Below are 14,966 nucleotides of genomic sequence, written 5' to 3'. Positions count from 1 at the left end.
ACCAGAAAGAATGCTGTCTATGGTGCATCTGTAAAAGCTGGTGAGAGTCATTGCTGACGTGCCAAATTTCCTGAGAAGGTAGAGGCGTTGGTGGGCTTTCTTAACTATAGTGTCTGCATGGGGGAAGGGATATATTGCAAAATTGGCAGCTGTTACAATGAGGGTGAATCTCAGAAGTGGGTGACGTAGATCGGCACTGCTTTGGCACAGAATGGGTTTAGGTGGGGGGCTCTCCACATGCGACCCCTTGCAATTTCCTTTCACCTGCTAAACAGAGGTTAGTACTTCCCTCTAGAGAAGAGAAAATTGAGAGTCGGCCTGTGTTGTTCCTGGGTATCTTTAATAACGTGGGAAATGGCTTGGTTAATAAATCTACCCAGGCACGTTGTTGGAAGGAGGGTTAGAAAGCATGCATTGGGCAGTTCTGGCCTCACTTGAGCTGTTCCTCTATAATTCTTCTATTTCTGTATCTATAATTGTGCTCTTTTCCTTTCCCTGATCTTTCTGTTTTCACAGTGTTACGTGGCATGAATCCGTTTTCTCTAATGAAAAGTCCTCTTGCAAACACTTTTCAATTTCGCCAATTAAGTCTGCAATGCCTAGGTAATTTTTTTAGTCTTTTAGCGAAATAACAACTTATAGAAGAGTGATATTGGGCTGACTGGGAATCGACACTGAGTGAACGGACAGCATTTCTAAATTGGTCTCCAATCCTTGTTTTCAAATCCCTCCCTGGCCTTCACCTTCCCCCCCCGCCTCCCTATCTCTGCAATCTTCCTCCAGCCCCACACTCTTCCGAGATCTCTGCGCTCCTTTAATTCCGGGTTCTTGCACAGCCCCAATTTTCATCACCCCTTATTGGTGACTGTCCCCCAGCTGATTCGATTCCTGCCTCAGGAATCCTAGGATCCCTCCATTGCAGAAGGAGGCCATTCGGCCCATCAAGTCTGCACCGACCACAATCCTACCCAGTCCCCTTGACACTAAGGGGCAGTTTGCTACGGCCAATCCACCTAACCTGCACCTCTTTGGACTGTCGGAGGAAATCGGAGCATCCGGAGGAAACCCATGCAGACAAGGGAGCATGTGCAAACTCCACACAGATAGTGACCCAAGCCGGGAATCGAACCCGGGTCCCTGGCGCTGTGAGGCAGCAGTGCTAGCCACCCTGTCTATGGGACGAAACCAGAGGAAACCCACGCAGACACAGGGAGAACGTGCAAACTCCACACAAACAGTCCCCCAAGGCCGGAATTGAACCCCGGTGCTGTGAGGCAGCAGTGCTCACCACTGAGTTTGCATGTTCTCTTCGCGTCTGCGTGGATTTCCTCCGGGTGCTCCAGTTTCCTCCCACAGTTCAAAGATGTGCAGGTTAGGTGGATTGGCCATGCTAAATTGTGCATTAGTGTCCCAAGATGTGTAGGTTAGATTGATTAGCCATGGGAAATGTGCGGGGAGAGGGCCTGAGTGAGATGCTCTGTCAGAGAGCCAGTGCAGACCCCATGGGCCGAATGGCCTCTTCCTGCACTGTGGGGATGTTATGATTTCTATAATTAGCAGATGTTGTTAAAGTACTTCTTCACGGGCTTGTAATGGTCAGTAAATCGCCGACTGGAAACGTGTTGGAATCGGATTCTATAGGATGTTTTGGAAGGCAATAGGACATGAACCTGAAGGGAAATAACTTGGGTTCTGGAAAAAAGCTGAGGTGTGCGATTTAAAGAGCCAGCAAGATGGATCAGCTAGCTTCCTTTTTGTGTGAGATTCTGCGAGCCATTATTCTGTTATTGCTTTGGATTCGCTGCTGATAATGTGAGCTGGGAACTGGATCCGTTGTCACCTGGACCTTGAATGATGTGCAAATGTTTATTTTTATCATGAATGGTAGCGTGCTTCTCTAAGCAGAGAACATAATGTACATTCTTTCCAAACCCTCAAAAATGGCTCCGTTTATGCCAGAAGGATGGATAGGAACAGAACTTTTTTTTTTCTCGCAGAAATCAAAAGACAAAACTCTTTCATCTGGTCCAAAGCAGAAACTCGACTGCGATAAAAATTTATTTCACAATTCTTGACTCCTGTGCAAGGCATTGCAGCATTGTTAGAATTTAGATTTTCAGTCTCAAATAACGGTATCTTGCTTTTCAGGGCAGGAATGCAGTGACTGTTTCCAGGAGTATCCCAAACCATATGGAAGGATTACGGGAAGTGTAACTTAAGCAACTGAGAGCCAATTTCCTTTGTTCTTTTACAGTGGAGATGGTGCGGAGGTTCCTCAGGCCATTGGCCCAGCCACGGTTTCAGTCAAGCCCATGTCCAAGCCTCCTGGTAGGGTGTGTCACACATCGCCTGCTCCATCCAGCCCAGCCTTCAAGCCCAGCGGCGTCCCTGGTGCTGGCAAAACAACAGGTTGGCAAGCCGGCAACCCAGCAGGTAAGCTGTGCTCCATTTGGTTTTAAAGTGGTAAAGTTACAGGTAAACCAGCAACCTGAGCGTTGTCTTCAGGGTAATTTATATTGTTGTATCCGGCCGAGAATGACTGTGTCAGCGATCTTCTTCACTTTCAAGAGCATCCTTAAAGCAGCAAGAGATCTCTGCGCTCCCCTGATTCTGACCTCTTGGACGTCACATTAGGTGCTAAATTGCCCCTAAGTGTCCCTAGATGTGTAGGTTAGGGGATTAACGTGGCAAGGTGGCATAATGGTCAGCACTGCAGCCTGACAGCATCAGGGACCTGGGTTTGATTCTTGGCTTGGGTCACTGTCTATGTGGAGTTTGCACGTTCTCCCCGTGTCTGCGTGGGTTTCCTCCGGGTGCTCCGGTTTCCTCCCACAGTCCAAAGATGTGTGGGTTCGGTGGATTAATCTTGGTATATGTGTGGGGGATATGGGGACTCCTTGTGCTCGGTAGAGATTCTATGGTTCTATGGAACCCATCATAGTCCAGGCATTAGAACATGAGTTTCTTTCTTTGATTTTTGATTTTATTTTATTATTATCACATGTATCAGCATACAGTGAAAAGTAATATTTCTTGCGCACTATACAGACAAAGCATACCGTTCGCAGAGAAGGAAAGGAGAGAGTGCAGAATGTAGTGTTACAGTCATAGCTAGGGTGTAGAGAAAGATCAACATAACACAAGGTAGGTCCATTCAAAAGCCTCATGGCAGCAGGGAAGAAGCTGTTCTTGAGATGCTTGGTACATGACCCCAGACTTTTGTATCTTTTTCCTGATGGAACAGAAGAACATAAGAAATAGGAGCAGGAGTCGGCCATCTAGCCCTTCAAGCCTGCTCCGCCATTCAATAAGATCATGGCTGATCTGATAGTGGGTTCAGTTCCACTTACCCGCCCGCTCCCCATAACCCTCAATTCCCTTAATGGCTAAAAATCTATCTATCTGTGACTTAAACACATTTAACGAGGTAGCCTCTACTGCTTCATTGGGCAGAGAATTCCTAAGATTCACTACCCTCTGGGAGAAGTAGTTCCTCCTTAACTCTGTTCTAAATTGACTCCCCCGTATTTTGAGGCTATGCCCCCTAGTTCTTGTTTCCATTGTAAGTGGAAACAACCTCGCTGCTTCTACCCTGTCTAGCCCCTTCATTATCTTATATGTCTCTATAAGATCTCCCCTCAACCTTCTAAACTCCAATGAGTACAGACCCAGTTTACTCAACCTCTCCTCATAAGCTGACTCCCTCATCTCCGGAATCAACCTGGTGATTTAATTTAATTTAATCCATCCTTAAATAAGGGGACCAAAATTGTACACTGTACTCTAGGTGCGGCCTCTCCAGTACCTTGTACAATTGCAGCATGACCTCCATGCTTTTATACTCCATCCCTCTCGCGATAAAGGCCAACATTCCATTTGCCGCCTTGATCACCTGCTGTACCTGCAAACTGAGTTTTTGTGATTAATGCACAAGGACCCCCAGGTCCCTCTGCACAGTAGCATGTTGTAATTTTTCACCGTTTAAATAATAGTCCATTTTACTATTATTCCTTCCAAAGTGGATAACCTCACACTTACCAACGTTATACTCCATCTGCCAGATCCTTGCCCACTCACTCAGCCTATCCAAATCTCTCTGCAGACTCTCCGTGTCCTCCACGCAATTTGCTTTCCCACTCATCATTGTGTCATCCGCAAACTTTGTTACCCTGCACTCGGTCCCTTCCTCCAGATCGTCTATGTATATGGTAAATAGTTGAGGCCTCGGCACCAATCCCTGCGGCACACCACTAGTCATTGATTGCCAACCGGAAAGGCACCCATTTATTCCGACTCTCTGCTATCTGTTAGAAGGTGGAAGAGAGAATGCCCGGGGTGCGTAGGGTCCTTAATTATGCTGGCTGCTTTGCCAAGGCAGCGGGAAGTGTAGACAGAGTCAATGGATGGGAGGCTGGTTTGAGTGATGGATTGGGCTACATTCACGACCTTTTAAAAATTCTTTCATGGGGTTTGAGTGTTGCTAGCAAGGTCGGTATCTGTTACTCATCCCAGATTGCCCTTGAGAAGGTGGCGGTGAGCTAAGTGGCTTGCTGGGCTATTTCCCAGAGCAGTTAGTGTCGCGTGGGCCAGACCTAGTGAAGACAGTAAGTTTTCTTCCCTAATGGGTTTTTACCACAATCTAATAGTTCCATGGTCACCGTTACTGAAATGGGATTTAAATTTCCCCCATCTGCCACGGTGGGTTATGCACCCTTGTCCACGGACTACTCGCGTGGGCCTCGGAACTGCTACCAATCCACTATCATTAACGCCATGCCACCATCCTTGAGTATTGTAACAGACAGTCTGACGAGAGTTAGCACATAGTTATGGAGAGGCAGTCTGTCTGCAAACTTTAGCTGGAAACTTTGACTGGAGCCAAAAATTTAAAGTTTTGCTGCAATCTCTTGGAGTGCGACTACTCTATGTATTCACAAATGGAATAACGTTTACAGTCATGAGGTTGCAAGGTTATATACGTCTGCTAAATACCGTTCAAGGTATGGAAAGATTACTGCTTAGCGTACGGGCCCTTGACAGGATGCCAGTTAAATAAATGAAACTTAGTGGGCGGCACAGTGGTTAGCACTGCTGCCTCACAGCTCCAGGGAACTGGATTCGATTCCTGGCTCGGGTCACTGTCTGTGTGGAGTTTGCACATTCTCCTCGTGTCTGCGTGGGTTTCCTCCGGGTGCTCTGGTTTCCTCCCACAGTCCAAAGATGTGCGGGTTAGGTTGATTGGCCGTGCTAAAATTAGTGTCCTGAGATGCGTAAGTTAGAGGGGTTAGTGGGTAAATATGTAGGGATAAGGGGGTAGGGCCTGGGTGGGATTGTGGTCGGTGCAGACTCGATGGGCCAAATGGCCTCTTTCTGCACTGTAGGGTTTCTATGATATTTAAAGTACAGCAAAAATAATGCCTGTCTTGAGTAGACCGTTTATTTATTTAGCCGTGAGTGTACCTCGAGACATTGTTGTGTGAAGTGCTAAGTACACATGCTGATCTAATCATTGATCGGTTCGCTGGCTAAAGAGTAACCAATAAACCTTTAGCTTCGGTACAAACTGTTCCTGTGAATCAGCTGCTTCTTCATAAAACCATGTGAAGAATGATGGAGTAAAGTTTTATTTTTGGACTAGCCTTTCCCATCGAGTATCCATTGTATTGCCCCAGTTTCCACAATGTTCTCCAGCTGTTCCTTTAGCTCATCTGTGGCAATAAAATGCAAAAGCAATCGAGGCAGCAGGGAATTGGACTTTCCTGGGGGCATCACGGTTAATCAGGGGGCAGTTTGACAACTTTTACAGCAAAGGCCATTCTACAAGATGCACTGCAGCAATTCACCAAAGATCCTTAGACAGCACCTTCCAAACCCATCACCACTTCTATCTAGAAGGACAAGGGCAGCAGGTACAAGGGAACGCCACCACCTGCAAGTTCCCCTCCAAGCCCCTCACAGTCCTGATTTGGAAATATATCGCCTTTCCTTCGCAGCCACTGGTTCAAAATCCTGGAATTCCCTCCCTAACGGCATTGTGGGTCAACCCACAGCACATGGACTGCAGCGATTCAAGAAGGCAGCTCACCACCACCTTCTCAAGGGCAGCGAGGGATGGGCAATAAATGCTGGCCTAGCCAGCGACACCCATGTCCCACAAATGAATTTTTTAAAAAGCCCATTGTTGGGCATGACTTTTTGGAATTTCTTCATTCCGTCACCCAAAGAGTTGATGCAGGAAGCATCCGCACCGCACTGAGCAGTCCCGCAGCCACTTAACGCTGCTCGGGGTGTTGCCTGCCTCAGGTCAATCCTTCCGGCACCAACTGGGGTGGAAGCCGCGCCTTGGAGAGCTGCAGATCGGCAGTTCTGTACTCCCAGCAGCGCCAGGTTCGAGGGCGGCAACTGCTCTGATTACAACCAACCCCTGAAAAAGAGGTAGTTAAAGACTTCAGGTGTGTCCGGCACTTTGGCGAGTCCTGTCTGGTAAAGTCCGGTGAAGAAGGGGGGGAGCGGCGTGTGTGGTACGGGGGCTAAGATTTGGGTGGGGTGGGGAGGGAGAAAGAGGATTAATGGGACAGTATGATCTTGTGGAGGAGGGATTCCCTCAATGGACTCTGGGGAAAACCTCCTTTTGAGAACCACAGTTGTATCTGCCTCCACCACACTCTCAGGCAATGAATTCTAGACCCTAACCACTCGCTGTGTACAACGTGGTTAGGTTTTGCCATTGGTTCTTTTGCCATCCACCTTAAATCTGTACCGTCTGATTCTCAACCCACCTGCCAATAGGAGCAATTTCTTTCTATCTGCTCTGTTTCAACTCCTCACAATCTTGAACACCTCTACCAATTCTTCCCTCAACCGCCTTGGGCTGAGGGATGATCTTATAGAGGTCTATTTAAAAAAAAAAGAGGGGCATAGATCAGCTAGATAGTCAATATCTTTTCCCAAAGGTAGGGGAGTCTAAAACTAGAGGGCATAGGTTCAAGAGGAGAGATACAAAAGTGTCCAGATGGGCAATTTTTTCAGAGGGTGGTGAGTATCTGGAATGAGCTGCCAGAGGTAGTAGTAGAGGCGGGTACAATTTTGTCTTTTTAAAAAGCATTTAGACAGTTACATGGGTAAGATGGGTATAGAGGGATACGGGCCAAACACAGGCAATTGGGACTAGCTTAGGGGTTTTAAAAAAAAAAAGGGGCGGCATGGACACGTTGGGCCGAAGGGCCTGTTTCCATGCTGTAAACGTATATGACTCCTCTACTGCCAGGAGAACCGCCCCAGCTTCTCCACTCTATCCATGTAACTGAAGTTCCTCATCCATTCCACACCCTCTCTAAAGCCTTCACATCCTTCCTGAAATGTGGTGCACAGGATTAGTCACATGGGTGGCATGGTGGCACAGTGGTTAGCACGGCTGCCTCACAGCGCAAGGGACCCAGGTGCGATTCCCAGCTTGGGTCACTCTCTGTGCGGAGTCTGCGCGTTCTCCCCGTGTCTGTGTGGGTTTCCTCCCACAGTGCGAAAGACGTGGTGCATGGGCCGTGCTAAATTCTCCCTCGGTGTACCCGAACAGGCATATGACGACTATGGGATTTTCACAGTAACTTCATTGCAGTGTTAATGTAAGCTTACTTATGGTGCTAAATAAACTTAAAATTGGCAAGTCATGTTGCAGCTGTCCAGAACGTTAGATAGACCACATTTGGAATATTGCGTACCGTTCTGGTTGCCACACTACCAGAATGATGTGGAGGCTTTGGCAAGGGTACAGAACAGGTTTATCGGGATGTTGCTTGGTTTGGATGGTATTAGCTATGAGGAAAGTTTGGACAAACTTGGTTTGTTTTTACTGGAACGTCGGAGGCTGAGGGGCGAGCTGATAGAGGTTTACACAATTATGAGAAGCATGGATAGTTGGAGTCTTTTTCCCAGGGTAGAAATGTCAATTACTAGGGGACATAGAAAAAGGAAAGGACAGCACAGAAACAGGCCCTTTGACCCTCCAAGCTTGTGCTGTTCATGATGCCCTAACTAAATTTAAAAAAACCTTCTCCCCTTATTCGGTCCGTATCCCTCTATTTCCTCCCTATTCATGTACCCACCCGGATGCCTCTTAAATGTTGCTAATGTGCCTGCTTCCACCACCTCCTCTGGCAGCGCGTTCCAGGCACCGACCGCTCTCTGCGTGAAAAACATCCCCCTTGTAATTGACAGGTTTAAGGTAAAAGGGGGAAAAAGTTTAAAAGAGACGAGAGAGGCAAATATTTTTCACACAGAGGGTAATGAGTGCCTGGAATGGCGCTGCCAGAGGAGGTGGTAGAAGCAGATACAATAGCAACGTTTAAGAGTCACCTTGACCGATCCGTGGCAGGTACTTCAGTTTCACATTTGGAGCTTAATCTTTCTGCAATCCAGAAATAATAAAATAAACCCAGTGGCCCGACTTGAACGTTCTGCAAGCCATCGACAAATAAATGTAAGTGTTGGATTTATTCTGAAACTCCAACCAGTTTGTAATTGTAAGGTTTTTTTTTTAAACAAACACTTGCTGCTGATCCAACCTGGTTGATGCAAGTCATGGAATTCATTTCATAGTGTTCTCAAAAATCTGACTGGATTCCAGGAACTTTGAGTTCTTTAGGTAATTTCACTGCTTTTTCCCCCCATGTGCAGATCAGTTTAAAGGATATCCTGTTTTGTTCGAAGTCTTGTGGATCAGCAGTATGTTTAAGCAATTGTTACAGAGAGTCATCGAAGTTTGCAGCACGGAAACAGGCCCTTCAGCCCAACTTGTCTATGCCGCCCTTTTTATTTAACCACTAAGCTCGTCCCACTTGCCCACGTTTGGCCCATATCCCTCTACACCCATCTTACTCGTGTAACTATCTAAATGCTTTTGAAAAGACTAAGTTGTACCCACCTCTACTACTACCTCTGGCAGCTTGTTCCAGACACTCACCACCCTCTGTGGAAAGAATTGCCCCTCTGGACCCTTTTGTATCTCTCCCCTCTCACCTTAAACCAATGCCCTCTAATTTTAGACTCCTCTACCTTTTGGAAAAGATGTTGACTATCTTGCTGATCTATGCCCCTCATTATCTTATAGAGCTCAAATAAGATCACCCCTTAAGCACTCCAGAGGGAAAAAAGTCCCAGTCTATCCAGCTTCTCCTTATAACTCAAACCATCAAGCCCCGGTAGCATGCTAGTAAACTCTTTCTAGCTTATTAATATCCTTTCTATAATAGGGGACCGGAATTGTACACAGTATCTTTGCTGGTTGATACACTAATTAAACTTGGTAGCTTGTTGCTAGAATCGGCGGCACGGTAGCACAGTGGTTAGCACTGCTGCTTCACAGCTCCAGGGACCTGGGTTCGATTCCCGGCTTGGGTCACTGTTTGTGTGGAGTTTGCACATTCTCCTCGTGTCTGCGTGGGTTTCCTCCGGGTGCTCCGGTTTCCTCCCACAGTCCAAAGATGTGCGGGTTAGGTTGATTGGCCATGCTAAAAATTGCCCTTAGTGTCCTGAGATGCGTAGGTTGGAGGGATTAGTGGGTAGATATGGGGGTAGGGCTTGGGTGGGATTGTGGTCGGTGGAGACTCGATGGGCCGAATGGCCTCTTTCTGTACTGTAGGGTTTCTATGATTCTATGAATAGAAATCCAGAAACTTGGGACTAATGATCCAGCGATACAAGTTCAAATCGCACCATGGCAGCTACGGCATTTATAGTCAGTGAGTTAAATAAATCTGAAATGAAAAGCGAGTCTCCGTAATGGTGATCGTGACAGCTACCAAGAAGCTCAACACCATCCCGGACAAAGCAGCCCGCTTGATTGGCACCCCATGCACGAGCTTAAACATTCACTCCCTCCACTACCGATGCACAATGGTGTGTACCATCGACAAGATGCACTGCAGCAACTCACCAAGTTCGACAGCCTCTCCCAAACCCGCAACCTCTACCATCTAGAAGGACAAGAGCAGCAGATACCTGCGAACACTGCCACCTGCCGGCTCCCCACCAAGCCACTCACCATCCTGATTTGGAAAAATATCACTTGCCCCTTCCCTGTCACTGATTTGATTTGATTTATTATTGTCACCTACAGTGAAAAGTATTGTTTCTTGCGGGCTATACAGACAAAACATACCGTTCATAGAGAAGGAAAGGGCAGAATGTAGTGTTACAGTCACAGCTAGGGTGTAGAGAAAGATCAACTTAGTGTGAGGTAGGTCCATTCAAAAGTCTGACGGCAGCAGGGAAGAAGCTGTTCTTGAGTCGGTTGGTACGTGACCTCAGACTTTTGTATCTTTTTCTCGAAGGAAGAAGGTGGAAGAGAGAATGTCCGGGGCGCCTGGGGTCCTTAATTATGCTGGCTGCTTTGCCGAGGCAGCGGGAAGTGTAGACAGAGGGACACTGGGTCAAATCCCTGAAACTCCCTCCCTAACAGCACCTTGGGTGTACCGAGAGAGACTGTAACAGTTCAAGGAGGGAGCTCACCACCACCTTCCCCTGGGCAGTATTTGCTGCTCTTGCCAGGAGCACTCACATCCTGAGAATGAACTAAAAATTAAAGCAGACTGGGTAATCATTTTTAATATTTTCTTTATACACTTCTTGTCTCCCTACCTTTGACATAAATATGTCTTGCTGTAATGCATTGAGCACAAATATTTTTGAGCTGATTTCATTCTTCTCTGCTGATGTCCCACATTTTGCCAGTAGAGGGAGCCCCACACCAATGCATTCAAACACGTCCACTTTTTCCTTCACACTTGGTCTGAATGGAAACTGTTTTCCATTGGTGCATTGTACCACGATAAAGAGTTGGTTGATGTAGGACCCTAGAGTGGTGGTCCATGATGGGATTCTCTATCCAGCATGTGTACTTCACAACAAACAGAGCAATAGTGCAGACGCTGGACAACTCTCCATGGGGTCAGACGGACAATGTGTGTGGAGTGATAAAGGAGTTAACATTTCAGTTCGATAAGCTTTGGTCAATATGTGTGCTCCTGTTGTAAGTGACATTTTGGGTTTGGGGGGCCTGGGGTGTTAGAGCAAGCACCAGAAATAACAGGCCCGATAATCTTTGCTTTCATAGAATAGAATAGGATCCCAACAGTACAGAAGGAGGCAGTTCAGCCCATTGAATCTGCTCTGACTCTCTGACGGGCCCTTTCTTGTGACCACGTATTTACCCCGCTAATCCACCTAATTATACATCTTTGGACACTAAAAGGCAATTTGCCATGGCTAATCCCCCTAACCTACACATCTTTGGACACTCGAGGGCAATTTAGCTTGGTCAATCCACTTGACCTGCACATCTTTGAAATGTGGGAGGAAACCGGAGGAAATCCATGCAGACATGGGGAGAACATACAAACTCCACACAGACAATCACCCAAGGCAGGAATCGAATCCTGGTCTCTGGAGCTGTGAAGCAACAGTGCTGACTGCTGTGCCAACGCTAAAGGAAAGAATCTGCAAAAAACAAAGGACAGTATTGATGATAGAATGCTAGACTGTCTTGAAATGCAGTGAAGATTGGTTTTAGACACACTCTGAGGTAGATTAGAGGCTGGTGGTATCTCTCCATTCACTCAATCTAATCCACAGGCATGCATATCTCCAAGGCGAGCTTTTTAATGCGGTGGGTTGTTACAATTTGGGGAAGGATGATGGAAACAGATTCAATAGAAACTTCCAAAAGAAAATTGGATAAATACTTGAAGGGGAATAGCTTTGTGGGACACAGACGTGGGACTTGTTGGGATAGCCTTTTCAAAGAGCCATCACAGCCACGAATGTCCAGTTCTGAATCAATCCGTGATATCTTTCGGGATCAGTGCATATCTAGGCAGTGTCTTGCATGTGGGGAGATATCTTTATGATTGAAATGTGTGCATTAAGCAAGACAACTGTTGGAACTGCAGTTCACATGAAGCAACTGGGGATGGAGAATAAAAAGCACCAATTGCTTGCAAAGCACAGAGAAGGATTCTTTGGTATCTAAAGCGAATTGAAGGGTAGGTCAATTTTTATCTGGAGTCGGATCTTTCTACTGCAGAACTTTCTCTTTTCAAATCTGCACATTCTTGCCCCCAGGAACGTGTTGTGCAGGTAATAAAGGAGAGATAGATAGGCGTGTTGAACGGAAAGATGTCATCTTTCCAGCTGCAACTGTAGTTTGTTTATTTATTATTGTCACAAGTAGGCTTACATTAACACTGCAATGAAGTTACCGTGAAAATCCCCTAGTCGCCACACTCCGGCACCTGTTTGGGCACACTGAGGGAGAATTTAGCATGGTCAATCCACCCAATCAGCACGTCTTTCGGACTGTGGGAGGAAATCAGAGCACCCGGAAGAAACCCACGCAGACACTAGGAGAACGTGCAGACTCCACACAGACAGTGACCCCAACCCGGGAATCGAACCCGGGTCCCTGGCGCTGTGAGGCAGCAGTGTTAACCACCGTGACACCCAAGTAAGCCAATGACTCAGTGAAGCTCTTGACTGTGGGGATTGCATCGTTGCCAGTGCATCCAGATTCCATGTTTACTTTGCTCTTCTCTGTATCACTCTGAGTCACCCCCTGCTAAAATCAGCATAACATTGGAGTAGACAAATGATTGAAAGGTTACAGGCTGTTTTGTTCAATCTTTTGACTGAGAATAAAGCCATTTCTTTCAGTCTCTCACTTCTCTTGATCACAGCTCACAATCTGATTAAAGCCATGGCTGAAAATGTACCTGAATATTCGGTTGGGGGGGGTGGAGGAGGTAGCCAGGAGTCGGGGACATTTTGAAGGAGTCGGCATTGTGGCTACTCCAAGATCTCCAAGTCTCCTTTCTCTAAGATAAACGCAAAATACTTGCAAGCAGGACCCAGACCTTCCTGTCACTTGCCGGTTCAACGCCCACATGTCTGTCCTTGGCCTGTTGCAATGTCCTGGCGAACCCCAACGCAAACTGGAGGAACGGCTCCTCATCTTCCGATTGGGCACTTTACAGCCTCCATGACTGAACATTGAGTTCCAACAACTTCAGAGGATGAACTCTACTCACCTGATGAAGGAGCAGTGCCCCAAAAGCTCGTGATTCCAAATAAACCTGTTGGACTTTAACCTGGTGTTGTGAGACTTCTAACTGTGCCCACCCCAGTCCAACGCCGGCATCTCCACATCATGGCTAACCTCATAGTATAAATCTCTACTGACTCTCTTTCATCTCAGCTCTGACAAAGGGTCACCTGGACTCTCTCAACTTTGGCTCTATTCCCTCTCCAGAGATGCTGTCAGACCTGTTGAGAAATTCCAGCATTTTTCTGCTTTTGTCTCCTTTTCTAAATTTAGTTTGGCAGCTTTGCGCTGGTGGATCTCCCCAGTGTGTCGGCCAATATATATTCCTCAACCGCCATCCAGAAACAGATGATCTGGCCACTTAGCTCACTGCTGTTGTTGGGATCTTGCTGTGCGCAAATTGGCTGCTGCCTCCTTAGAGTGCAACAGTAACTATACTTCAAAAGGACCTGATTGGCTGCAAAGCGCTTTGGGATGCCCCGCAAGTTTAAAAGTGCTGTGAATGAGGGCGGCTGGTGAGAACGATCTGTTGTTGCGAATACCGTCTGGGAAACTAGAAGAGAAACCCAGAGAACGGTTTAAAAATATGTTCTCCAGCTGCCTGAGCCCAGAGGATTGCTAATATGGTTTATTCCATCTAACTGCTGCCTAGTAACCCAGACACAAAGGAATACTTCAGGGCTTGGACCACACGGCAGCAGAGTGACGTCTGCTTGCTTCTGGTGTTGCTGCTTAACGCTGCAGGAAGCTCTTCCAGCATCGTTCCGGCAGATCATCACGTTGGGTAGATTGTTGGGTGCCACGGGGCACGCTTACAGTGAAAGTGCATTAGTCTGCTGCTGCTGATTTGCCATGTGTTGCGTGTTCAGTGGCAAGGGAAGCCCTTTAACACTTTTCTCATGCACAGAAAAAGCCCAGTCCCTTCACTGTAGCATCCTCCAGTCCTACAACCCCAATCTCCACCTTCCTCCAAATCTGAGTCCTTGCTCCTCTACCTATTCTGATTTCCTTCGGTCCCCCACAGGTGGTCTTGCCCTCATTTACCTGTCACCTACACTTGGGAATTCTCTCCATAAATCTTTGTCTCTTTTTCTCACTTTTTCTCTATCTCTCTCTCACTCTCTCACTCTCCCCATTTCTTCCTCCATGCATAGAAGTTTACAACCCCTCCCACAGGGGGTATATTTGGTTCCTGCTGAAGTCGGTGGAATTTTTAAAGGGTTTGCCACGTTTTCTGCCACCTCCCCCCTCCCACCCAATTGTGACAGGACTATAAAATTCCGCCCCCCTGCTCTCTGCCACTCGGGGTGCGTGTCGCTCACTCGGGGTGTGTGACACAGTAACAAAATGAAAAACGTCTATTTCTTAAATCAGCGTTAAATTCAGAAAGTGTGAGTCACTTTGTCTCAGTGCTAAGACTTCCAGTTAGTTTCAGGGACTCGAGCTCCATGGAATTGTTCTGCCGGCTGCCTGAAGCTGGGCAGTCGACTCTCTCAGGCCTTTGCTGGAGGCTCCCAGCTGTTGAGTAGATTAGTTGGATGTGGCTTTGTGTGTTGTGATTTGTCTCTCAGACGGTTTCAATTTCAGTCCTGTTGGTGGAGGCACAGAAAAGTCTTTCCAAAATAAATGTGAATGTATTCCTTCACAAGATGTAGACATCGCTGGGAAGGCCGGTGGGTATTTGTTGCCCACTACTAGTTGTCTTTGAGAGAGTGGTGACAGGCTGTCACCTTGAACCACTGCAGTCAGTGCAGTGAACTCCCGCGGTGCTGTCAGAGTGAGAGGTCCAGCATTCTGATCAGTGCTGATGAAGGAAAAGTTTAAAGATTAAATTTTTTTTTAAAGTTTATTTATTAGTGTCATAGAAATCATA

The 14,966-nt window shown here is 46.9% G+C and overlaps 1 protein-coding gene across 1 annotated transcript in view; it reads left to right on the top strand.

Moving 5' to 3' along the window:
* LOC144490493 (PDZ and LIM domain protein 5-like) overlaps positions 1–14,966 on the top strand; it is a 259,977-nt gene that overhangs the window by 209,008 nt on the left and 36,003 nt on the right. Inside the window, exons 16-17 of the mRNA XM_078208260.1 lie at positions 517–603; positions 2,255–2,433. Of these exons, the coding sequence (XP_078064386.1) occupies positions 517–603; positions 2,255–2,433 (266 nt within the window). The remainder of the gene's footprint in view (positions 1–516; positions 604–2,254; positions 2,434–14,966) is intronic.

This window comes from Mustelus asterias, chromosome 1 (genome assembly GCF_964213995.1).
Source record: "Mustelus asterias chromosome 1, sMusAst1.hap1.1, whole genome shotgun sequence".
Lineage (NCBI taxonomy): Eukaryota > Metazoa > Chordata > Chondrichthyes > Carcharhiniformes > Triakidae > Mustelus > Mustelus asterias.
The sequence above is the reverse complement of the archived record's forward strand: the minus strand, read 5'-3'. Positions and strand labels throughout refer to the sequence as shown.